The 25,780-nt window shown below is 37.8% G+C and overlaps 1 protein-coding gene across 2 annotated transcripts in view; it reads left to right on the forward strand.

Moving 5' to 3' along the window:
* Cd28 (CD28 molecule) overlaps nucleotides 1–25,780 on the forward strand; it is a 34,958-nt gene continuing 9,178 nt past the window's right edge. The window contains exons 1-4 of one of the 2 annotated variants that reach the window (XM_048459234.3): nucleotides 1–1,210; nucleotides 16,698–16,938; nucleotides 19,542–19,898; nucleotides 21,818–21,933. In XM_048459234.3, coding sequence (XP_048315191.1) covers nucleotides 19,571–19,898; nucleotides 21,818–21,933 — 444 coding nt within the window. In that variant the 5' untranslated portion in view covers nucleotides 1–1,210; nucleotides 16,698–16,938; nucleotides 19,542–19,570. The remainder of the gene's footprint in view (nucleotides 1,211–16,697; nucleotides 16,939–19,541; nucleotides 19,899–21,817; nucleotides 21,934–25,780) is intronic. The other variant, XM_048459233.3, reaches the window with a different exon arrangement.

A 25,780-nucleotide genomic window follows, 5' to 3' on the forward strand; every position in this document is an offset into this window, starting at 1 on the left:
TTTTCCATTGTAATAAGAATATAAGTAAACCTTGATTTAATATTTCTTTTTCTAAATCTTCTGTATGCAATATAGCTCATACTTGCATAGTAAGAATAAAAAGCAATACAAATCACTCTTAGAAATATACACAAAATCACAAATGAGGCTGGTTACATAAAGCTCAGATTATCCGGAAATAAAAAAAATTATCAGGGAACTTCTGAAAAGGCTAATGAGTATAAGATATACATAGCCACAAACTAGGGTGTTTATATAAAAGCCAGACTATCATTAAAGCTATTGAGTACAGATGCTGGCCAGGGGGATCAAGGAAGGCTCCAGAAGAGGAATACGGAGCTGGCCACACTGGAGCACAAATCCTATCGACAGAAGGCCAGACACCGGGGAGAGGTGTGGGGTACTATAGAGGCCCTGGTTTGCCTATGTGGAGCATCTTCCCATGGTCTGCTTTTAGAATGGTTCTTTGAGGGACACAGAGAACATGAGGCAGCAAGGCGATTTTGATTGCCCTCCTGTCTCCCTGAGAAAATATGGCATTTTTACGACTTGCTCTCTGCTTTGGAAACTTCTGCAGACACTCAGATGCTTGGGTGCTCGCCAAGTGGGTGCTTGGAAGCATTTTGTAAAGTTTGTAGAAGTGAGTTGTACATACATTCCGTAAGATTACCTTAAGACTATCACAAACACTGATTCCGTAACATTTATGTAAAATTTAAACACTTATATAGAACTCTCCCAAGTCCCCAAACAACTTCCTGTGAGAACTTCTCTTCTGTGAGGTCTTCTCTTTGCCTTAGATTGCCTTGTTTGTCTGCTCTTGTTCTTGCTGGACCCTAAGCACCCGCTTTCACAATACTGTCACTCATCGACAAATAATGCTCCTGAGCACATTATCCTGTGATTGACGCTCTTCAGTGACCAAAAAAAAAAAAAAATTGTCGCTAAAAGAAGTAAAAGTCTAGTCATCAAAAACAATGTAATATCCTGTGTGAAAGTCACGAAGCCTTGTGGTTGGAGTGCTTTGATCAAGTGCCCTGTAAAGTGGCCTTGGATGACAGATACTCAAAGACCTTTGCAGGTGTGACTTCAGTTCGTATCATACCCTGCCCTGCTCAAGGAGGAGGGGCTGCAGCCATGACCCTCATTAGGACAATGACATTCATGCTGCTGTTCCTGGCTCTCAGTTTCTTCTCAGTTCAAGCAACAGGTAAACAATTTTGATTTTATTTCTTTTCTGTTTTTTATTCATGTTCTTCTGATCAGCCTGGTTTATTTTAAAACTGTGGTGACCTGTGAAATTTGAGCAAATTTAAAGTGTTTTGCTTTAGTATGACAAACTACTATTGAGAATACTGAGAAACTAATTCTCATAATACAATATAACAAAAAAAGTATATCAAAAAGACCTTTACCAAAAGTTTTGTTTTGTTTTGTTTTGTTTTTTTTTGGAAAGAGATAGCATTTTATTTAACAACTTGTTGATACTGTTCCAAGAACTTTTATGTTATATTCAGGATTTTATTTTTTAAATCCTAGAAAACTTCGATAAGTAGGCAAGTTGTGAAGGCTTTGGATTAGGCATCAGTTTGCATTTCAGAGTCAAGTCTTCCTAGGTGAGTTTGGGAGAGTATTTAAACTACCCAAATCTCTGTAAAATGGGACTCTTAGTAACTATCACCTCATCTTCATTGTGAGATAAAATGAAATGATCATTGTGAAAAACTTAGGTTACTCAGTACTTGACCAGTAAGCATGGAATTCATTTAAGTATTATCTGAATTTAGCAAGAGCCAAGAAGATTCAGTAGTAAACACAGATACTAATACAAATACCAGTTAGTTTCCTTTTACTGTTGGTTGAAACGTGTTTATTTAGGTTAAAATCCTTCACACTTCCAATAGCAATGGCAAGGAGTCTGTACCTATCAGTTAGAAAACTCACTCTAAAGTGAGTTTCAGTTCTTTCAATTCTCAAAACTCAGAGTTGTTTCTTGTTCCAAACTCCCTTCCAGATGAAGAAATAACCTGATGGGATTCACCTATTGAAGAGAATGTTCAATAATTTCCCCAGAGGATGCAGGTCCCAGCTATGGACTGCAGACTTCAAACCACCTTAGTCTGACTTGAGAGCCTGTGCTCTTGACCATAATGCTCTTCCAGCTAGCATGATAAGATTTGTATTTTTACAGACTTAGACAAAGTCAGTATTATATTATCTTTAGAAATCATAATCCCTAACAGAAGGAGATAGATTCATTAGCCCTGGAACAGAAGGCAGTACCACTCAGTTTGAAACCGGAATGCAAGGAGTCTATAGATGTACTTAGATAATCTCTCTGGGAAAGGTAAATTATGAAGCCAATGTCTCTGAAGTTCTCCTCATACATTTTGATGGTTATTCTTAAATATCATGAATGCTCACTCCAAAGACTATCATTTCCACATTTGCAGAAATACAGTAGTAACTCATAGATGTCCTTCTACCTGTGTTGTTTGACGTGTCAGTGACCATGGCTGTTTATAAAAAGTGCTGCTGGGAAGACATGAGCTCGTGTCTGGCCGTGCATTCCTAGAGCTAAAGAGTCCTCAAAACTTATTGTGAAAATGTTTCTGAGCTTTGTGTTTAAGGGATCTTAAGTTTCTTTCGAAGGAATAGTTAAGACATACTAGTTTATTAGATAGTAAAGCCTTACCTGGATTATAAGCTTTTCAACATTGGTAATTGTACACAAGATGCTTTTCTGATGCCCTCTGTGGATAACCATCAGTTATAAGCTCATTTATTTTCTTTAGAAACTCTTTTGGTTGGACTCAAAGCTTTGTATGTTTTTCCTTTAGAACCTTTATTAAGAGGGATAGCTAAAAGAGAAGTTGGAACATTTACACATGTAGACCATTGGTTTTATTTACCTTAATATATATTTACTTCTTAGACACCAATTCATTTTCCTACTAACTCTTAGGATTTGATGCCAAATGGCCATTAATGAAGTAGGATGGAGAGGAGGTAGAGGGAGCAGTTTTGAAATGCCTCTTCCAGTGAGGAAGCTTTAGAGAAATAAGAAGAAAGAAAAGGAAGATAATTACAACATGCAAAATATATGACCCATGTAAAACGTTGCATAGCTTTTTGTGAGCTTTTCATTTCTCTCTTCATATTCACCCCCTCCCACAAAGAAATTATACATAAGGAAATGCTCTGGTCAAATGTTATTATCCCAGACTAGGGAAGTAACACAATTGGCAGAGTGCTTGTCTAGCAAGTGTGAAACCTTGGTTTGATTCCAGCACAGCATAAACCAGGTATGGTAGCACATTCCTGTAATCTAGTGGAGGCAGGAGGATCAGAATGATTCAGGTTGGCTACATAACAAATATGAAGTTAATCTGAGCTACATAAAACTCTGTTGTATTTTTAAAGCAATTGTCCTTGATCTTCCTAGAAGTGTAAGAAACTGCTATAATATCTGCATTAAAATGTGTGTGTGTGTGTGTGTGTGTGTGTGTGTGTGTGTGTGTGTATGCAGGCAGGTCTTTATTTCCAATAATTTAATAAGCTTGATTCATTGGTTCACAGCATGGATTAACGTACTTACTTGATGATGATTAAATCTAGCCCGCTTCTCATGTTTTGGGTGATGCTGCCAAAAGCTCTTTAAGGCTCAATTAAAGAAGTCGGATAAGGGAAGATTTAGGAGGTTGTACTTTAGTTATGTCCTCTGCTAAAGTTACATGTTTTTATGAATATTGCATCATGGTGCTACTGAGATCTGAAGACAGGATTTTGTTGCATTTTAGATTGTGACTCTAGCTTATAGCTGCAGACTCTTGAGAACAAAATCATCTGTGTAGAAGTGTATTGGTCATATAAATTTTTCTAGTCAATATTTCTTATTTTTTTTGCGGCAAACTGACTCCATAGTACGGAGACTAAAGTCAGAAAATATGTTTGCTTCTCCATGAGAGCATTTCTGTTCCCTTCTTTCCAAATCTTAACTGATAAGCTATGTCAAGGTGGCCTGTTGAACCAGAGTGATCCCTCCAGTTATGATGATTTCTCCTCAGCACTTCTTTTCCTTAGAAAGACACATAAAATGATTGGCAAAGTAAAGGAATTAAAAGCTTTATCTTTGCTCAGTCTTTGGCAAACAATTTCCTCTGTGGTAGATGCACAGAAAAAGCCATAGACTTCTCACGGTTGCGCAGTGCTCTGAGGTTGGGCTTGGGAAAGTGATAAAAACGAAGAACGGCACAGAATGCAATGTAAGGGTCAGATGTCTGCAGTCACACAGCTTTGGCTTCACTGCAGCCGGCTTTTCTGACCATTTAAAATTAACAGGGTGTTTTGTCACTTGAAGTAAATTTGATACCTATTTCTAAAATGTGGAATTTGCTAAGAATTTGCTTCACGACCATGCTCTTAATTAATACACTATCTCTTTAGCTCTTGTCCACCTTTTAAAGGCAACCCATCTAGCAAAGACTTTAATAGCAAGGACTGTTAAAATTAATATTGATTTATCAGTTCCCAGAAATAGGTTGAGTCATCACCACAGAAGAAATGAATCTGTGATTCTAACTGTGAAAAGCATGTGTATGCAAAGTTTGGCTATGGGGGAAGGGATCTCACTGCCTTCCTGCCTTAGATATGGGCTCTCTTTTTCAGTGCCTTCCTTTTTTCTATTTTTACCAGTGAAAAAATTCTCTGTAACTATGTGTGCCATGTGTGGATATCTTCCTTCAAGTATTTCTTATACAAAGTGTGCTGACCTTTACATTACAAAGTGAAAAAAGTTATGCCACCAACATCCCAGAAGAAAATTTCATTTGTGATTGATCATCTAAAGCAGTAGTTCTTTTTATTTGGTGGCTGGGTGGTGGTAGGACACAGGGTTTACTTGTCCAGAAATTAGAAGGCTGGCGGCTTTAGTAAAATATTATTATTTCACAAGTCATGTCAGTTATAGTTTGCCTTTTTCTTTATGAAATTTATTCGCAGATGTGGGAACTTTTCTGTTGAGAGCTTACTCAAACTTGGGGACAAATGATACCTGCTTTTGTGACTCACTGGCGGGGTCTCTCACTTTCTAAATCACATTTCTTTGGCCTCTTTTGGTCAGTGATGTGGTAATTGCACCACCTGCCACCACTCTCCCACCAATCAACCAATTAACCAAGCAAAACAGAGGACCAAAAGAAAGCTTTTGCAAGCTCAGCAGACCCAGAACTTTTAGCAGAAGACTTGGTGAGTGGTAATCAGTCCCTGAAACTGGGATGAGGCGCGAAGGACATTCAGGCCTCAGGGGAAAAGAATTTACAAAGCAAGTTTTCATGTTTTTCCTTGTCACTCTCAGTTTGAGACCCTGAATTCTAGGGGAGAGGTGTGCTGGATGGACTCAAGAAGTCCCCAGTTGCTCAGCAGAATCTCGGGAAAAGAGTGATTTTTTGGCTTGAGTGGTTCAGTACTAATGTCATAGCAACTGGTAGTTTTGCCTTTGTATCATTATGCAAACTGTATTTGTGTTCTTCATGCGTAGGAGACACTCCACAGTGGCGGAGATTTTTTATTTCGATTAACTTTGAGCTCCTTTATCTCTATATCCATCATGACTACGTCATCTCTTTGTCACCAGCTTTGTTATCTTGGGGATGCTGGTTGACAAGGTAACCAGGTTAATGGTATCATTCAGAATTACTTACAGCTCATATTTGTCTCTTATTTAATTGTGAGATTCTTTCCACAACTTCTGAATCATTTTGTTGGCTCATAATCCACAATACAGTGTATAACAATAGCATTTAGGTCTCATCATCCACTGTCATTTAGACATCTGAATTAGCTGGCATGGCCCTCATTCTGACAAGACATGGGTTCTTTTATTGAAACGTTGATGGTTGTTTGGATTTTTATCTTTGGTTTTCATGTTTTATTGTATGTGTATGTTTGTGTATTTACAGGTGTATTGCAGATGTGTGCATGTGTGTGGAAATCAGAGAGCAGCCTCAGATTCGGTTTCGCAGGTCCTGACTACCAGTTTTTTTTTTTTTTTTTGTTTTGTTTTTTGTTTTTTGACACAGAAGTCTCTTACTTCCCCAAAATTTTCCAAATAGGCCTCCCTGACAGAGCAGTAAGCACTCGGGATAAGCCTGTCTCTATCTCCTTGGCACTGGGACTTCAAGTGTATGTGCTATCACTTAGTTTTTTAAATGTGAGTTTTGGTAATTGAACCTGGGTTCCCGTGCTTGCAAGGCAAACACTTTACCAACTGAGATCTTTTCTCAGACTCAATAATTTAATTTTAAAATCACCAATCAAGTAAAAGGCTGTGATTTTTATTGCTTATGGAGAAAGAATCAGATCATACACTTAGATATATTTGCAGCATACTTGGGATCTGACAACTGTCTTTAATATTGAGTACTACTAATACATAATTTGAAATCAGCAGGGATCTATCTAAAACACATAGATTCTATCTTTATATAGTGTGGGTATGAAAGGCCATATAGGAGGAGAAGGTTTTCTTCCACTGTGACACTCCTGGGACCCCAAAACAGGGTGCTTGTAAGTTTCTCTTCTGTACAGTGCATGCTCCTTCATGCACTTCATGTACAGGTTCTCAATGTGTTCCTCCAATAAGTATTTATTGAATTTCTTCTATGTGCATGAAACTAGTCTGGTTCCTGTGACAGACTAAAAAAAACCACTTTAAGATGTGATAAGGTAAAAATGAGAATGATACAGTTCTTAGACTTTTTTTCTTGTAGTTAATTATGAGTGGTATTCTACCCACACTAATTCATTATTGTGGAAAATAATTATAAACCACAGATGGTTAGAGGTGGGAGAAAACAGATGTTTCTCAATTTGCAGAGACAAAAACTGTGTAGATGGTCCCTAGAAGATATTAGAGATTGATTACATTGTCAAATTTCTTGGCATTTTTGGATGCCTTTATGATATCTTGTCTTAATCTATCCTAGCTAATTTCTTTTGGGCCCTATTAAAAGACTCTCACCTCTAACATCCTTCGCTGTGTCACACACCTGCCCCCACCCCTCTATGCCCACACTGAGGCTGTCTTCCTTGTCAGTCCTCCTTTGCTGCCCTGCTGCTCTGGATCTGCTGTCAGCCACACTAGTTTCTGGTGGAAGATTTATCTCCTTGAGGAAACTTCTGCCTTTACGGTGGATCTGTAAGAGATAGTCCAATGGCAAAGTAGCTTACTTTAGCAAATATTTATTAAACCTCTTGTAGTTTAATCCCTCATGGATTCTGAGGAAACAAAAGAGAAGGACAAGAAGCACAAAGGCACAGCATACAAGAACTGTTTGTATCATTAGTTCTCTCTCTTTCCATGAGCTCAGGAATTTGGTTGAGAAATTGTATAATAGGATCCAACATCTAGAAACAAATACATGATAGCAGTTGGCATTCCTCTACCTACCTCACAGTGCTATCTGATGTTTTAATGGTGTTGCAGACACTATCCTCATAGTCTGGAACGCCCCTTCTATCACTTGAAGGTTTTCTTTGAGAGTCCTAATATCAAAACAAGTGACTTCTTTTCTCATTACAGTTTCTAAAATTGATACTGTGGATTGATAACTTTTTTTTTTTGCATACCAGACTGTAAGCTCCTTGGGAATAGGCTCTTGTCTCATTCAGTCATGTAAGCTTTGTGTTGGGTACAATACTGGAAGCATGTAGGGACTAATAATCAAATATTTGGTGAAAAAGGAAATAAACATGGAAAATGGAGAAGTATGCAGCACTCTGTCAAGATTAAGGTAGGAACTGGGAGTGGTAGCTCATGCCTGTAGTTCCAATCCCAGTATTCAGGAATCGGAGGCAGGAGGATGACTGTGAGCTTTGGGTTAGTGTGGCTTTCACAGTAAATTTCATGTCAGCCTGGCTACAGTATGACACCTTGCTTTAACCTCCCCCCAAAACAAATTAACGTAAGAAGATAAGTCTTTATGAAGAGTTGGGGATTGATGCTGCTGATAGGTAGAATTTTAATGGATGATTTTACTGATGAAACTTGCTAGTTAACATTTAGTTTGCACTTATGTTGTAGAATTGTTCCACTTGGGTTTCCATTATTTAAATCATTCAATTTCCCCCCAAATCATATGAAGTAATTATCATAATTATACTGATTTTCAGACGGGAAAACTGAAATGTCAAACCAGCACAACTAACTTGCTATCACATGGCTAGGAAATATGTAAAAGTCTAGGGCATTGTTTCAGGGTCTGTGTTCTTACCAAGGTTATGTTGCCTGAGGAAGAAGAAATATTAGTAAGGAAACGAAATCAAGAATAGGTTCCATGTTCTTGGAAGTCAGCCCTGGAGGGCCAGGGAGGTAGGGTACAACCAGGTCAAACAAAGTGCTGTTTAAAATACTGATAAAAATGTTGAAATTTGATTTTCAAGGTATCTTGAAGTAGCTGAAGTGAATAAGAAGAAAGCACTTAGAAATATTTGTCTGTGGAATAGACTAGAAGGCTCGGGAATGACAGGCTAACTAAAGGAAGCAGGAGAAGCGAGTCACATAAAGTCAGGGTCCTCTGGTTAAGAGGCAGCTGGAGTGAGTACTGGCTTCAGAGCGAGGAGGGAGAGAGCTAAGGGAACATCATTGAAGTCAAAGGGACAGGGGCTCCAGACTGAAGGAGGGAGGCCAGCCAGACTTCTGAGTTTAGGCAGGCTTTCAGGAACAAAGATAAAGCTTCAGAAGATTTAGAGAAAACTGAGTAGGACAAAACAGATAGTACAAAGAAGAGGGAATTAGCAGATAGGGCAAGACAGTCAGGAGCTTAGATCACCTGAAATATGTGCTGTGGTATTTCATACATAGCAGGGATGTGGTAACTGGTGTGATTCAGTGACTTGGTTGTCTTGGCTATGTGAATGAGCCAAGAGCTGGACAGAAGTGTATGTGTGTGGGTCTGTGGAGCTATGGGGAGAAAATACTGTGAGAGAGCAAAGGAAAACGGAGGTAGGGCAGTTTTCTCAAGGAGACAAGGAAACTAGAGAGGACAAATCTCTAAGTATATAGTGTGAGTGGGCTTGACTTCAGCTCATGGATGACAACAGGATCACAAAGTTTAAACAAACATCATGGGTAGACTTCCAGTTTCCGTTAGAGATGTTAGTCTTAGCATCCCTATTTTTTGTTTGTTTGTTTGTTTGCTTGTTTTACTTTATATTTCACCCCCAACTCAAAATGTAAAGTAAGGATTCTCAATGTAGGGAGATGTGATTAGAAATTTTAGTTTGTCACATCACTATATGCATTATCTAGGCACCAGTTTCCTCATTTGATACATGAAGGGATACACACACACACACACACACACACACACACACACACACACAGAGAGAGAGAGAGAGAGAGAGAGAGAAAGAGAAAGACAGAGAGAGAGAGACAGAGAGAGAGAGACAGAGAGAGAGAGAGAGAGAGAGAGAGAGGGAGGGAGAGAGAGAGAATTGCAATCCAGATATCTCTGGAATCTCTTAGATTTGTTATTTAAGATCTTAAATGCTAATGTGCTTAGATATGAATGCATTGTTTTCAGGAACAATTTTTGCTTTTGTTGACTCCTATTTTCCACTGTAAAGTTAAGGACTAAAACAGTAATTATTTCCAAACTTCCATACTACGCCACCTACCCAGAAGAGTCTGTGTATACAACAATAACCCTGAACAGACTCTTCAAAGGTAAAAGATTTACAGAGAACAGAGCAGATCAGACAAATTCTCTGTTGTCTTCTTTACATAATTGTCTTGAATGAAAGTTCAGAATGATGATGGCTCAGGACTCCCAAGATATGGCCATTGGATTAAAATGCACATATAGAAAACATTTTATGAAGGTAGCCAGATTAAGGAAATCACTCTAACTTAATCATCTGTGTAATCGTCTCTTTTGTGAATTTATACAACAAAGTGACTAAAAATATTATATTGATGTAAGTCATTCTTTTATATTTGTGTTTTTCTTTGATTTGAAAATTGGATTATTGTCAAAATGTTTGTTTTGAAAGTGAATAAAGGTTGCCTACTCTTTGGGTCCTTGACTTGCAAATGGTTCAGTGGTATTTGGTGTGATACCACTTCCATTTAATTAAATTGCTCTGCTATGGTGTGCTTCTAGCTCCAGGGAATAAGAGAACAATGGTTGACCTATGAATGATAGGTGACACAGGAGTTTCAGTTATATAGTGGTGTCTCTGCTCTAGAGGTGGGGATGAATTATAGCACAAGAAGAGGCAGTAACTTTCTAGGCATCTTAAAATGATCATTCACCCGAACACAGGCGACCTAAGTACATTTCAATCTCTGATCAGCTTCCTTAAACTCTAGTCCTATCCTGTTTTCTTACTGATCTTTCTTCAAGGGACTTTATCCATCCTTCGATTCTAACATTTCTGAAACAATCCATCGGTTTCTTTTCTCCTAATAGATTTCTTTTATTACCTTACCTAATTTTGTCACTGAGGCCTCTCGTGTTGCTTTTAGGCATCATTTGAACTCATGTCAATTTCCACTCTTGCTCACAGTGAGTCCAGCACCAGTGCTTTGCTCACCCCTTCCATCCCGGCTTCCACGTTGTGACTCAGGCTCTACCAGCTCATATCTAGGTTAGGACAGCAGTCTCTCACTGGTCTCTGTATTGTCTTTAATCTAACTTTGAACCAATCCTGACTGCTGGATTAACTCCCCAGGAGGCTCCTTTTCCTTAAATGTAGAGAATTTCTGTTTCCCTTCTTGGTAAAATCTATGTGCCTTTTCTTGTCATCAAAGGCCCCTCATGATTGGTATAGACATCTTACCTATTTCTTCCTTAATTAAAATTCTTTGCTACTTCTTAATAAACACTTGCAATAAGGTCATTTCCTTAATCTTACTGTAGACTTCATGGTTCAGCTAAAGGCTATTCTGTATAGAAACCTCCAGAATCATTCTATCTGTGACCAAAGCCTTTTTGTTGTGACTGTCAATGACTCTCTATAGAGTCCATGCATCATCCATGGACTTGGAATATAACTGTGTACTTAACAGGATTTCTCCACATCTTCCCATCTTCAAAGAAACAAACATATTATAGCCTACTACTTATTTGTAAATTATTTTGTCATGTAAGAATTCAAGATATCAGAGAATAATATTTGACTGATCAAAATTTGTTTCAGAGTGTATACATCAATTACTGTTATTTTTTTTCTCTCTTATAAATGAAAGCTATGAAGCTCAGTGTTCAGATGAGACTTTTTGGTATCAAACTATTTGACTCCTTAGTTACTTTCTGACAATTGCATGTGGGGCAATAATATTTTAAAGAGACAAAGACAGGAGTCCTCTACATTGTTGTGTTTGCCTGTATAAGAACATTGGTCAGACCAAGGCCAGCTGGACTGGGAGTGATGGAGCATGTGATCAAAATGAACACTCTGAACGTGGCTGGCAATGAAGGCTGACTGAGAAGCCAAGGACAATGGCACTGGGTTTTTATTCTACTGCAAGGACTGACTTTGTGGAAGCCTGGTTTGTTTGGCTGTTCACCTTTATAGACCTGTAAGGAGGGGGGAGGACCTTGGACTTCCCACGGGGCAGGGAACCCTTACTGCTCTTAAGACTAGAGAGGGAGGGGGAGGTTGGGGGGGGGGAGAGGAGGAGGGAAAAGGGAGGCGGGGAAAAGGTGGAAATTTTTAATAAATAAATAAATACTTTAAAAAAAGAACATTGGTCAGAGTTAAGGGTATGACTTAGAGCAGTGGTGCTCTAAAGTAACTCATTTAGTAAAATTTATTTATTAGGTTTCTATTTTTGTTTTCATTGTCACCTATAATCATTTGTTATTGTTTGAGCAATATTTAAGTTTTGTTTAAAAATCTTGTGTTCTATTGATAATAGTTAGTGCATTTGATAGAATTGATAGGTGTGCTATACACAGTCTTGGACAAAATTAGTTGTTTGGTTTGTTCTTATCAACAGAAGCCATGCTTTGTCACAGTAGCCTCACTACACTTCTGTTTCTGGCTCTCATAACCCCTCTCTTCTCATCAAAGAGTGGTCACAGCTGTGTTCTGCATACCACAGGTGTTCCCTGTTCCCAAGGGTTCTGTTCTCTCACAGCTTGAACTGTGCATCTTTTATAAACAAGCTCACTGACTGGTACCCATGACTGAGTAGACCATCTGTTTTCTGTGGGAATCCTGAAGGAGACAATATACATACTTGTATATTATACTCTTTAAATTCTTTTTCAAAAAATATTTTACTTATACCATTATTTATTATTTAAAAATGAGAATTTCAAGAAAATAATGAATGGAAAATGAGAAAAAATGACCATAGTTATTTTGAAACTTTAACTTGAATTTAAAAAAATACAGTATGAATTTCAGAGTGTGGGCTCATCCAAAGCACTATGGATAATTAACGGGTTTGTTTTACCATTTTAGTAGATCAAAGAAAATAATGAAAAAATTATAGTCTGATGGGCATTAGTGCTTTCTCTCTTAATATTTGAACAAAGCTAAGCTTCCAACTAGAGTTCCCTGAGTCTTCAGTTTTACTTACAGAGCTTGCAGAGAGCCTGCACCATATGAAGTTTGAAAGGAAGCAAGTGATCAGGGGGCTAGAAGTTGAATGACCTCCTAGTCCCAAACAGGAAATAAACTCAGAGGAATGTTAAAGTAACTTAATCAACTCTGTGGTCAGAACAAAAGAGTTATCCACCAGAGCAGTCAATGACATCTTTATAGTTGACTCATAAACCCCAGAGTTGCAATATGGTCGAAAATGTAGAAAACTTTTTTTGGTCCTTACCTAACATGTTACAAACACATCATATTCTGTTCAATTAGATTAAAAAAAAGAAATCAGAGTTAGGAAGTTATTATTTCCCTTTTTTAATGTAATAGAAATGTGTGACGAGAATAAATGGAATCCATTAGAACTCCTAGAAAAAAAATCAGTTTCTAATTGTACATATTTTATCTTTCTAATATCTTCTTTAGATTCCCAGGTGCATCCCTCAATCTTGAGTCCTGCCAGGCTTGGTGGACCATTTTATTTCACTACTGTGCTTATGATATAAAAAGGAAAGAATAAATATTATAAAGTTAAACATGATTAAAAACATATTGTTTTAGTTAAGGATTCATTCATTAAAAGTTGGACTGAAAAGTGACTTTATGAGCTGACTGGCATCCCTTTTGTACACAAGTCAGACTGAAATAGAAGAGCTGCAATGGGTAATCACTGCTTGTGAAATGGAAATTGTATTTATGAGAGACATATTGTCTGTAGGCCTCACCTGAGATTTGTTAACAACCTTTAGGAAGTCTCTCAAATTGTGAGTAAACTCTTTGCATATAGTTATCCCTTATTAATCATGAATAACATGTTTCAAGACCCTCAGTAGGCACCTGAAACCTCTGATAGTACAAATTCTGTAAATGAATCCTTCCTATCTTCATCAATGTGATGGCAGCTTTTGCAGTTGGAGGTATAGCGAGCGGCAAACTAGCATGACTTTCCCTCAGCACGTATCCTCAGTGCCTCAGCATTTGACTTTTTCTTTCTTTATTAAGTATAGAAGTTTTTTCGGACTCATTATTCTTACATTAGAGGTCATTATTAAGAAAAAGAGCAGTTGATTGAACAAAAGCTGTGAGCTACCTCGGTGGTTGATCTGACAACATAGGGAAAGTTTCAGGACTAGCTGGCGAGGTGCAGGTAGCACATGCACTGCAGACCACTGAGTGGAAGGTTAGTTCACGCCTTAGGTGACTAACATTACATTTTGCCACCATACTCAGAATGATGCAAATTTAAAATTTAAAAACCTTATATCTGAACTTTCCCATTTAATATTTTGGGTTTGTAGTTGACAATAGGTAACTGAGACTACAGAAAGTAAAGTCATAGACAAGGAAGAACTAGTTGGAAACACATTTCCTTTAAATATGATCACAAAATCAACTCAGTCTTGTTGAATGAACAAAGTTGTCTCTTTTTTTGTTCATTCATGATTGAAAACATCAGTCTTTATACACATTATCTTTTCAGTTATTTGTGTGATCTTGTTTTAAAAAAAGTCATTTATTGCTTTTGTTTTCAGTAGCCTCTTCTATAAATAAGGGACTGGCTTTAGATAATCTTCAAGTTCCTTCCAGCTGAGTAACTTTTTGCATATAGTACTCCACTAATATGGTTGAGAAATTGAAGTTTGCTTTGGTCCAGGCTTCTTCGAGTTCAGTTTCCCCACTATCCAACAGCTCTCCTTGGCTCTCATTTGAAACTCCAATACCCGCTTCTTCACCAAGTCCAGCCTCAAGGGGATGTAGAACCAAGCACTGAAATTATGTTACAATTTTGATGCATTGTGGCAGATGGAACAGAACAATAGACCAAGATGTGTTGGAAGACTCCAGCTCAAGTCTTAAAGGTCACACTCCTAATTTTACATATGCGTGTAGGTGTATTAAAGAGGTCCACAACTCATTTGCCCTGAACCTTGGACTCTTTGAAATCCTTTTGCAATCTCATGAATTCTAAGCCAATATGTTCCCTACATTGTACTTTATGCTTTGTAAATACAAGATTTGGCTTAGTTGGGAGGGGTAAATGTGGGGGCAAACTTTTAAAGTCAAGGTTCTTGGATGCTAGAAGCTACTAGAGATTGTACTCCACAGCACCTGCACAGAGGCTGGCTTGGTCCCCAAATATAGAAACTTCTTTCTTGACCCACTTAGAATTGATGCAGAGGAAAGAAGTTACTTTTGTAAGTACCCATTATCTTGGAAACACAGTTAATTTTCAACCTTCCAGAAGCTTGTTCTACAACAAATCCAGCTCTCACAGCCTTGCCATGGGCTGCAGACAAGGTACCTTCTCATCTCTGATCTTGCGAGTTGCCTGTTGTTGAGCAGGAGTTGTGAGGGAAAGAGTTTTGAGGTTACTGCTTCCTGCCTCCACACCTTCAGCTCGTTTAGCTGCTAGGACAGGCTTTGAAAAGCAAAGCACTAAGTTCATTATCAAAACAACCTGTCAGTTAGCGGAGGTCTTTTACTACGTTAGGCAAATGCAGTTGGGAGGGTATCAGTGTTTCTGGTAGGTGTAACCTCGATAAATTACCCGCAAGAAGGAAAATAGATCAAGTGTTTGCAAAGGGAAAGAAAGGTCATTCCTAACATGATTTAAAAACAGCAAATCCTCAAACAGAAGCCAGTGAACTGAGTGCATTCTAGTTTCTTCTAAGTCAGTGATCCTCAGTCTTCCAAGTGCTGCAACCCTTTAATGCAGTACCTCAGATTTTGGTGACCCCCATCCATAAAATTATTTCATTTCTATTTCATAACTGTAATTTTGCTATTGTTGTGAATTGTAATGTAAATATCTGATATGCAGGATACCTGATATGTCATCCCCAAAGGGTCACAACTCGCAGGTTTAGAATTGCTATTCTAAGCCTAGGTATGTCTTGAATTTTATAGTATTCCCTTAAATTTGAAATACCACGGATTCCCAGATACCCAAACAAACAAACAAAACAGCAACAACAACAACAAACCAAAATTCATAGTCAAGCTGAGCACTGTCACTTGATTGGTTTGTCAGAATCTTTGCACTCTACTGCTGTAGAGTGAGGGGTGTGTCTTCTCACACATGCTCCATTTTAAGGGAAATTAAAAGAAGCTAGAAGTATTGTATGTTCTAGAAACCACAATGATCACATATTTAGGATAACTATATGTCAATATCATTTAGGATAACTGTAACTTCTGTTCAATACCAGGCATAAACTTATTTTATTTAGTGTGTCTCCAGAACAGATGTAGAGTTTGAAGTCCAGTCAGATAGCTTCTCACATGAAAATTTTAAATCATTGAAATAAATTAAAGTGAGACCAAATCCTAGAAAGAATATTAACTTTAAAAAAGAGGTTTCATCAGCTTGAATTTTATGCTAGGAAGCAGTTAGCCACATATTAGCATAAAACAAGAAATTACCTCAAATATAGTATCTTTCTTTAAGCATCAGCTAATTTAAAAATTATCTGTTGGCAGAAAAGTAAACATCGATATGTAAACATCAACAGATGAATTGCCCGCCTTTTTCATAGATGTTTTCAAACTCTTTCCCAACAAAATTCTGGCACAGCCACAAAATGAAGTAATTTCCCTTTCCTTGCTCAGAGGCAGGCTGTGTTACCAGAACAGTGGCATGTAACAAATTAGCCTTGACACAGGAGCCGTTGAGTTTCTGGTGAGAATGTTCTTGATTTTTAATCTGAGATCAAATGGGTTCAGAAGAAATCAGACAACCCCAACCACCCTGAGGCTTGAGCTCAGAGGCCCCATGACGGGAAGAAGAAAAAGCTACCTCTAGTCGTTATATTACTCCATGTGAAGAACAACCGTTTCTGAGAATGACTGCTGCCTCTTCCTTCGGAAAGTTTCTACTCTGTGTCGTGACCCCCCAAGGCTGCAAACTTGTCTTCTTCATAGTCCAGATGTCCAAACTTTCTTTGATTTTGGATTTGTCTATTCTGGTACTGCAATGAAGTAGAAAAAATGGGTGAAGAAGAGATATGGGCAAAAAAGAAAAAATAGATACTTTTTCCTTTGGCTGTGTGGCTGAGGAAGTCATTTTAAAATCTTCTTTTCTCTTTAACCAGACCTGAATCACTGTCAAGTTGTATAAGCATTAGTCTGTAAACACTTCTCACCTCTGACCCAGAAGACAACTGAATCTTGACTACTCTCCATGCCTTCACTCTTGTACACTCCAAAGTACTACCTCCATTTTTGCTAAAGTGATCTCCATAAGTGAAAATGCTGCACTCACCTACTTTTCTGCCTCAAAGCCTTCACTAGGTCTCCATCACTGGCAGGAGAGGGACCAAGGTCTCTGATGAGGTGAGCAACGCTTGATTTTCCACTCTTGTCTTTCCTACCTTGGTCAGAAAGAGTGGAGGTAGCTGTAATTCTCCCCAGAGTGTCACACTCGTTCTCTATTACTATTTTTTTTTGCTATTTTTTCTCTTTTTTCCTCCCCACTTCACCAACTTACTTTTAGTTTCAACATACACACACTACCCCATCTCCCCATCTTGAGGACACGTCTTATCAATGCTAACTTTTTGTTTGAGAAACATTTGTCAGTCAATGTGGGCATCATCCTTTATCTCCCAGAACAGCAGTCTTCATGTGTACAGAATCTGCAATTGGTTCTTCAATTGCTCCCAGAACCTGTAGATCTCTGTCTACTGTGTCAAAATTAGCTATCTGTTTATATATTTTTCTTTCTTACTAGACTGTGACCTGCCCAAGAAATTCATGTTTAGGAACTAGATTTTTTCTCTGGGAAGATGTCACCTACTGAATCAGACAGGAATCACTAAATAAACACTGGAGTCTGTATTTAGGACCTCCCCTTTCCCTTCTTGTTCCTTCCTCTCAACTCCTACACAGATGTCCATAGTAGCATTGTTCACAATAACTAACGTTGAGTGAACAAACAAAATGACTATATTGACACAATATGTTATCTAGCATAGAATAAAGTTCTGATATTTTATTACAACATGGATGAAACTTGATAATTGCTACGTGAAAGAAGCCATATAGAAAATGGCACACATACTATGATTCCATGCATATGAAACGGCCTGAATGGGCAAATAGAGACAAGAAGTAAATGAATGGTTTCCCAAGGCTGAGAGAGAGAACAATGGGAAGTGGCAGCCACTGAGCATCCTCTTCATGTAATGAAAGTACTTTACAGACAGTAGAGGGTACTCACAACTCCTGGAGTGTCACTCGTTACTCCAAACACCAATACCAACACTAACCCCATCTTAACTTACAAAATATATCAGAATTTCTAGGAGGAAAAGGCATGGATATGGATTTTTTTAAAGGTTTTTGATGTATAGAAATACTGATAATTATACAACAAACAAGAAAGAAAACCCCATCTGTGTTCATGAATTCAATTCCAGATTACATAACAAATTTTATTTTAACAACTTCCAATTCTAGCTGGCTTTGGGGTACAAATAACTTTTTAAAAATTATAAACAATAGGCTTAAGAGATTACTCAGCTGTGAAGGCTAGGCTCACAACAACAAAAAAATCATAAGTAGTAATTATTAGCTTGCCCCCAGTAAAAATTGATTTTATTTATATTAAATTTCTTTCACAGACAAATAGCAATGTGTTTACTTCTAAAAAAACTGAAGTTATGTTTCAGAAAAAGGTTGTAGGGTCTTTGATCTGTGAAGTTGATTCTCTATACTTAAGTGGTCAGCTATCTATGTGGTATGGCTTTTGGTTTCAGTTATGAATTTATTCACCATTTCTTCAATGACTGTAAATGAACATTCATGCTTTTAGACCTCATTCTGCCATTCCCCCTCCCAAAGGAATATATAGGCATGGTGGCCCACACTTTTAATTCCAGTACTCAGGAAGCAGAGGTGGGTGAATATGACTTTCTATGCCAACCTGATCTGTGTAGTGAGTTCTAAGTCAGCCAGGGTTACAGAATGAGACCCTGTTTTGTTTTGTTTTGTCTTTTTTGATGTTGTTGTTTTGTTTTCTTTGTTTGTTTGCTTGCTTGTTTAGAAAAACAAATACAGAGCTAAAGACGTGGTAGCACCTGTGGTCAGGCCTGATTTCTGATTAGAAGGAGAGAGTCAACCCTGCAAGCTGTCCTCCACCCTCCACACAATATTTAAAATGTAATATTTTCTTTTCTAAAGGAATATATTTTTGTGTTCTGGGAACTATATTTTGTGAAATGGGAATACACTGGAAAATGATATCAATGTGGTCTCCTCCCTAACCGAGTTGATAATGTAGTTTCATTTAGTTTGCTTTTGAAGTGAGAAATTGAATGAGATAATATCTAGATCTTTGATTGTTTATTGCACAAAGGTAGAACTTTTCTTGATTTAAGACAACAAACATGCAAGTTTCTTGGGAACCTGTTCTCTGAATTTGCTATGGAAGAGAATTAAAGGCAACACTTGAACTACAGATTTCCGCACATCTCTATCCTACTCTTGGTTTGGTCAATAAACAAAGTCAAAATGTTTCGAACGTTTTAAATCTTTTTATAGAAACCTGTCACATGATTGAAAACAAATTTATCTGGGCACCAGTGTCAGGTTTTCAGGCTGCTTCCAAGCATATCACTTAATCAGGAAATCAACCTAAGGCCTGATTAACATCTTAGGAATCTCAATTTGATTAAAAAATTTCTAGTGCATAGCTCAGTGATGACAGAAGGTCCATCTTTCAGGTGGAAAGATGCTCCATTTTCCCTTTCGCAAAAGGATGCCAACATAATCAAAATATAAACTTTAAAGCTTTTGGTATAGTGATCACTCCAAGACCTACTATTATATCTTTATCTACCAGAAGACTTTGTTGGAGATCTATTAAGTTGGCTAATTTGATTTCAGGACAAGAGAATTATTGTGCTTATATTCTAACTAAGAATTTCCCCCCTCAGAAAACAAAATTTTGGTGAAGCAGTCGCCCATGCTTGTGGTGGACGACAATGACGTCACCCTCAGCTGCAGGTATTCTCACAACCTGCTCTTGAAGGAGTTCCGGGCGTCACTGCACAAGGGAGTGAACAGTGATGTGGAAGTCTGTGTTGCGATTGGGAATCTCTCCTCTCAGCTTCAGTTTCACTCAAATGTGGGGTTCACCTGTGATGGGAATTTGGACAATGAAACAGTGACATTCTACCTCCGGAATCTGCACGTCAATCAAACAGATATATACTTCTGCAGAGTTGAGGTCATGTACCCTCCTCCTTACCTAGACAATGAGAAGAGCAATGGAACTATTATTCACGTGAAAGGTAACTGTACTTGTGTTTGGCAATGCTGAACTCAAGTTTGGGGTAAATGGGGAGGCTGGAACACTCACCAATGATCTGAGACTAAAGACAAATAATTTTAAACCTGTTTTCCTTTTACTTTAGAAATAATTCCAGCTTATATTTTGAATGCCTGTGCCTTTCCTCATTGACATTATGTGGAAGAATGAGGGAAGAAGTTACAGACCATGGGAATAGAACCTATAAGATTATTCTCGATTCAAGTAGGTCATGTCAGGAAAAAAATTGCCATTAAAATGCTAGCCTGGATTTTTTTTAATGCCTTTTGGCTAAGATCAAGTATAAAATTGAACACAGAGTCCACTAAGAGGATCTGGACTCAGGAAGAATGGGTTGGATAACAAATTAATTGTCTTTTTTGTGATCCATGTTGCCCCAAAACATAAAAAGGATGCTGAACTAGAAATTTAGGGAACATTAAATTTGTAATCTTGAGTAAGTTAACCAACTCTTTAATAGCCCCAAACTCAATATGATTAAACAGTATTCATGAATCAGTAGCAACAGTGTACTATGCCTATATTGAGATTGTGTTCTATCTAATCATTGGGAAGAAAAATAACAGGATTCTTAAACTTGAGATATAGTATTGGCATTAACATATAAAACTGAGAAAGGCCAGGTAGATTTTTGTGTATATGCCTATATTATAGCTTTTCTTTCCCACAGAGTGATAAATAAGAAAACATATGTTCCATTTTATATTCAATTCTAGCACAATTGCAATAAATGCATTTTCTTTTATACCAGAACAAAACTGTCTTTGAGAAAAATCAAATACTAAACAAGGAAAAAATTATTATCTTAATATGACAGAGTAGCTTTCGTGTTCTGATAAAGATAGAAGCAATTAATTCTTCAGATTTCTAATATCAGTATTGCTCAAGCAAAATACTTGATTGGATTAAGTCAAAGGATAAAAAAGATATGCTATTTTGGAAACCAAGAACAAAACATTTCTTCCATATAAATAATACACCAATTAGGCTAGTATTTTGTGTGTATGTATACACATATACACATTTAAGAAAACTGGAAAAGATATGTACTTATCAGCTTTCAACTTTTTTTGTATATTTGAAACATAAGTAGGTAAACTGAAAAATACTTACACTCAACATTGAGTTTCTGACTTAATCAATATGGCTTGAGAAAGGGAAACTAGATAATGTTTTCAAATCTTGTCAGATAATTCTAATGGGTAGCCAGGATTAAAACTTCATGGACTAAAGTATTGTTGGTATTCTTTTTATTTATGTATTTTTATTACAACTTAATTATAAGTCATTATTTCAATCAACTGTGAAGTATTCTTCCTAGTTGCAATTTTCTGTGAATTTCAATAGAGCTGCTTGTTTTCCCACTGCCTTCTGACACTAGAGATGTAGTGTGTCTCACTCAGCTTCACATAACCGACTGGAGCTGGAGTCAGACATTTGTCTTTGTAATTTTTCCAGGCTGGGTTTCTGACTACCATGTTAAGCTCGCGGTTTTTCTTAGGGTTTAAAAACTTTTATATCATTTTACTTATTTCAAAGATAAAGTTTAGTGTATAGATAAATTGCCTTCTGATGGGGATAAGTGGATGGGGTCAGGTTAAAATCATTGAAATTGCCGTTTTGAATTGCACAATGTTCAACAAGATCCAGTGGCTTCAGTGTCACCAGTGTGCCACCAATGGTTTCCAACCTCAGTCCTGTATGCTGCATGCTGAGATCAGTGGTGGGCTTGAATAAGTTCCAAAATAGCAACACTAGAGCATCTATGCTCGTAATATTTTGCATATTATAGTACTTCCAAATTCTTCTCTGATGTTCAGGATAGAAATGTACTCAACTGCTATTGCTGTGTTCTTTAATCTACTCTGTTGTGTTTTTCAGAGAAACATCTTTGTCATGATCAAACTGCTCCTAGGCTGTTCTGGGCACTGGTTGGGGCTGCTGGAGTCCTGTTTTGTTATGGCTTGCTAGTGACAGTGGCTCTTTATATTATCTGGGTAAGAGAAGCAACATTGCTTTTACGTAACTTCTCTGCACATGCACTCTGACTATATTAAGCATCCTGCCTGCATCTTTTCTACTACAATGTGATAATTTTTTTAGACTGTTCAACTTTATGTGAAGTAATGATCTGATGTGAGTTCTGTTTTCTAGAAGGCACTACGTGGCCAGGAAGAATTAGAAACTAAATGGGGATATAAGAGTAGGAGATTAGAGGTAGTTAAATTTCTTATCCTTATTTTTGCAATATAATAATTGCATATAAACATACATATAAATGCAAACATAAAGTATAAAAATCTAAACCTCATCAAGAAGCTAAGCAAATGAAGCCAATGAACAGCTTCGGCTCAGGGTCAAAAATCAGGAGAAAGTAGACTGCCGAAATTGTGTATTCAATCCAGAAGGAAACAAGTCTATTTATGTCAGTCCTATTTTCTGTCTCTTGTGAAGCAGTTGCAGTGTGTGAGGCCAAGTATGGTGCTGTCATTATGAAAGCACAAAGGGAGGGAGACTGTTTGGCGCTCTCCCCACTGAGTAGAGTTTACCAGCCTCTGCGGATGGTTCTGCAAGAAGGTTGGTTTATATATTTCCACCTTTCTCAATCTGGAATTTCTAATCCAAGCTTGAGAATTTTTTATTTGTTTCATTTTTCTGAGACAATATCTCACTAGTGGCCCAGATTGGCCTGGGACTTGCAATGCAGTCCAGACTGGCCTTGTCTCAGTCTCTCAAGTGCTGGAATTATAGGTGTGTGTCATCATGTCTGTCTTTTGAACATATTTCAAATTATCGAATTTTATGTGTATGAGTGTTTGGCTGCATTTTTGTTTGTGCATCATTTTTTTGGTGTGTGTATTATTCCTATGGAAGCCAAAAGAGGGCATCAAATTTCCTGAAATTGGAGTTACAGATGTTTGTTAGCTACCATGTGGGTGCTGGGAACTGAACCTGGGTCCTCTGGCAGAGAGGCCAGTGCTCTTAACCTCTGAGCCATCCTTCCCACTCTCTTTTGAACACATTTTGGTGAATACATTCACTGTTAGGAAGGAACAACCTTAGCAAGGATCATCTGAAGGTTTTCTTTGAAACCTCTTTACAAAGAACAGAATGACTTATTTATTGATTTCACATGATTCTGAATTTTTTTCGCAGAAGTTGGGTGAATATACATGTAAGTAATTTCTTCAATAAGAAATATATACTGTGTGCAAGAGGAAAGGACGATTTCTCTCATTATTCTCCACCCATCTGCTATTAAGAACACTTAGGATTTAATGAATACTTATTCTGTCACTAAATTGTGAGGGCCCACAGTTTTGGATTCATTCAATCTTGATTAAAGGTCAGAGAGTTCATACCTGTTCTTGCTCCTCAAGGATGGACAGCAGAATGTTTGACCAAAGGTGTGGCTACTGGGTGCTTTGCTCCTCAAAAGTCAAAAGGATGTTTGACTTAGGGTGAGGTTACTGGGTGTTTTGAGATGTAAGGAGGTAATTATGCTTGTTTGTTCTTTGTATCATGAGAGTCTTGTGCCCTCCCGTTTTGATTGGGGCATAGAAGGACTGTGAGCAATGAACTCGTGGCTTTTTTTATTCACTGAAAGCCTCCCAACTCTATCTTCTGTCTCTTCTCTATTTATTTCCTCAAACTACACTCCCCTTATCAGGAACATATGGCCAAGTTGGGTTGGACCTGACACTAAATAGGTAACCCTCATAGAAACCAAATAAAGATCTAACTAAGCCTGCTTGAAATGTGACACCCATTTCAAGGCATTATATATATTTAACCAAGCAATGAACAGTCAGGGACTTCTGGAAGTCAGGCCCTGTAATGTTATCTTACTTTTACTATATTGTTGGAATGAGGACAGGACAACCCTACTTTTAAGTCATGAAGTTCTATAATCCAGTCTTAGGTTGAAATTATTTTCATATCTAGTATCCCCCCACATATTTCTGTATTCACAAGACCACAGAGGACAGATGGATCTTTGTCAGGCTACCTTTTGACTGATTTATAACTTCTACACAGTAAGGGAACATAGGGTTTGGGAGTTCTTTCTATTGTCTTGGGAATCTGCCTAGTTTAACTTCTATAAGTTGTTCATTATGTTATGAATTACAGAAAAATATTGCTCAAGTTCTACCTCTGGTATTAGTTTAGAAGTTTCTTTTTTTCTGGAGTTCTGAATGTGCATTTCTCGCTATCTTGTAGCTCTACAGTGGTTGCCAATGATTACTTTAGAATCCTAAGGTTTGGCTTGGTTTTACTAATTCTCAACCACTGGCTTTCTTGCTTGCTGTGTGTCTTCCAAAGTCTCTGAGAACTTTAATTTTCTAATTTGAAGGCTGGGTGCAGTGTCCCTATGGGTACTCTTCCAGGAAAGGGGTTCCCTTGTTGTATGTTGACCTAGGTCAAAGGAGTTTACTAGCTTCGTGGGCAGTAGTTTTGGGAACTGCTTTAGCTTTCAGTGGTCTCACAGGAAGCACTTTAAAACTGATGGTAATACACATTAGAAACCAGCTTCTAAAATGAGACACTGAGTTACTGAGTGACTGGAATCATCCAAAATGACAAAAGAAGCTTCTCACTTTCAATGAGTTAAAACAACTTACATTTCAAAACAGGCATCAGAAATGTTTTGAGTTTTTCTTTGGCAGTCCCATAATTCCTTGTAAGATTCATTTCTGCCTTGAGAGAGATGTTTTTGGCTTATCTCACAAGGTCACTGTGACTTGGATAGTCTTAGTGCTTGATGTGTCTTGCCATCTGTGGTTTTTGGGACTCAACCCAAGTTGTCTAATAAGAATATCACTTATTTGGACCTCAAACCCAGGTCTTTGTACTCTGACCAAATAGAGCATGTAAAAATAATTTACATTTTACAGAACAATGTAACAATTTTACCTTGGTTTCATCTTTCTTTCTTTCTACTGTTTGATCAATAAGAATCTTAGTAAGCTTAATCACTTTCTGTGATCCTATTTTGGCTGGTCAGTAGTATGCCTTGGTAGGTGTTAGCTGTTTTCCAGAGCTTTCTGAGAGCCCACAATATGCTCCTAGGCTGTATGGGATAGGAGCAGCTTTAGTTTGTCTCCGTACTTGGCTCGCTGTGGGTATTTGAGTAAAGACAACGTCTCTCAGGCCGCCGCCTGTCGCTCTCAGGTCTGGATTCCCTCGGAGGAGCTGTCAAACTGCTTTCCCTTCTTGAGCTTAGAGGAAGGTTATGTTTGTTTGTTTGTTTGTTTGTTTTGTTTTTAGCATGCTCTTTGGCAATGTGTACTACAATGTATGGATAATGTGTGTTTAGGGTTGGAATCTACTACATTCTTGACCATTTGAGTACATGGTTTCTGTATGCCCTGTTTGCTGCTGCCTCGTCTAGGAAACAAGAGGGTAAGGTAGAGCTGTAGGAAGGGCACAGGTAGAGTGACACCCATGGCAGACATAGGCGGTGGGTACTACACACACACACACACACACACACACACACACACACACATTGTGGGTGCACATGAGCACTGTAGGTTCCAGATTGAGTTCTATTCATTTCTACTTTAGAGTCAGGATGATACAAACAAAACCCTCTATCTGATAATGGTTTTGCGGTAAGCATGGGAATTGATTGTAACAGATTTTCTTTATCTTTGTGTGTAACTTGGAGGTCTTCAGTCATAACACCTTTCTTATTGAGTCCTTTCTTTAAGCTATAGTTTCACTAGATTTATCCACTGGCAAGGATTAACGTTTGGGGGCTGGTAAGGAAACCCTAAAGGTTAACATCAGTGCTGAAATGCTTACCTGAGTAGCATCAGCAGCATTCTTTGCTTATCCAAA

This window comes from Myodes glareolus, chromosome 1, assembly GCF_982192425.1.
Source record: "Myodes glareolus chromosome 1, mMyoGla1.1, whole genome shotgun sequence".
In the NCBI taxonomy this organism is placed as follows: domain Eukaryota; kingdom Metazoa; phylum Chordata; class Mammalia; order Rodentia; family Cricetidae; genus Myodes; species Myodes glareolus.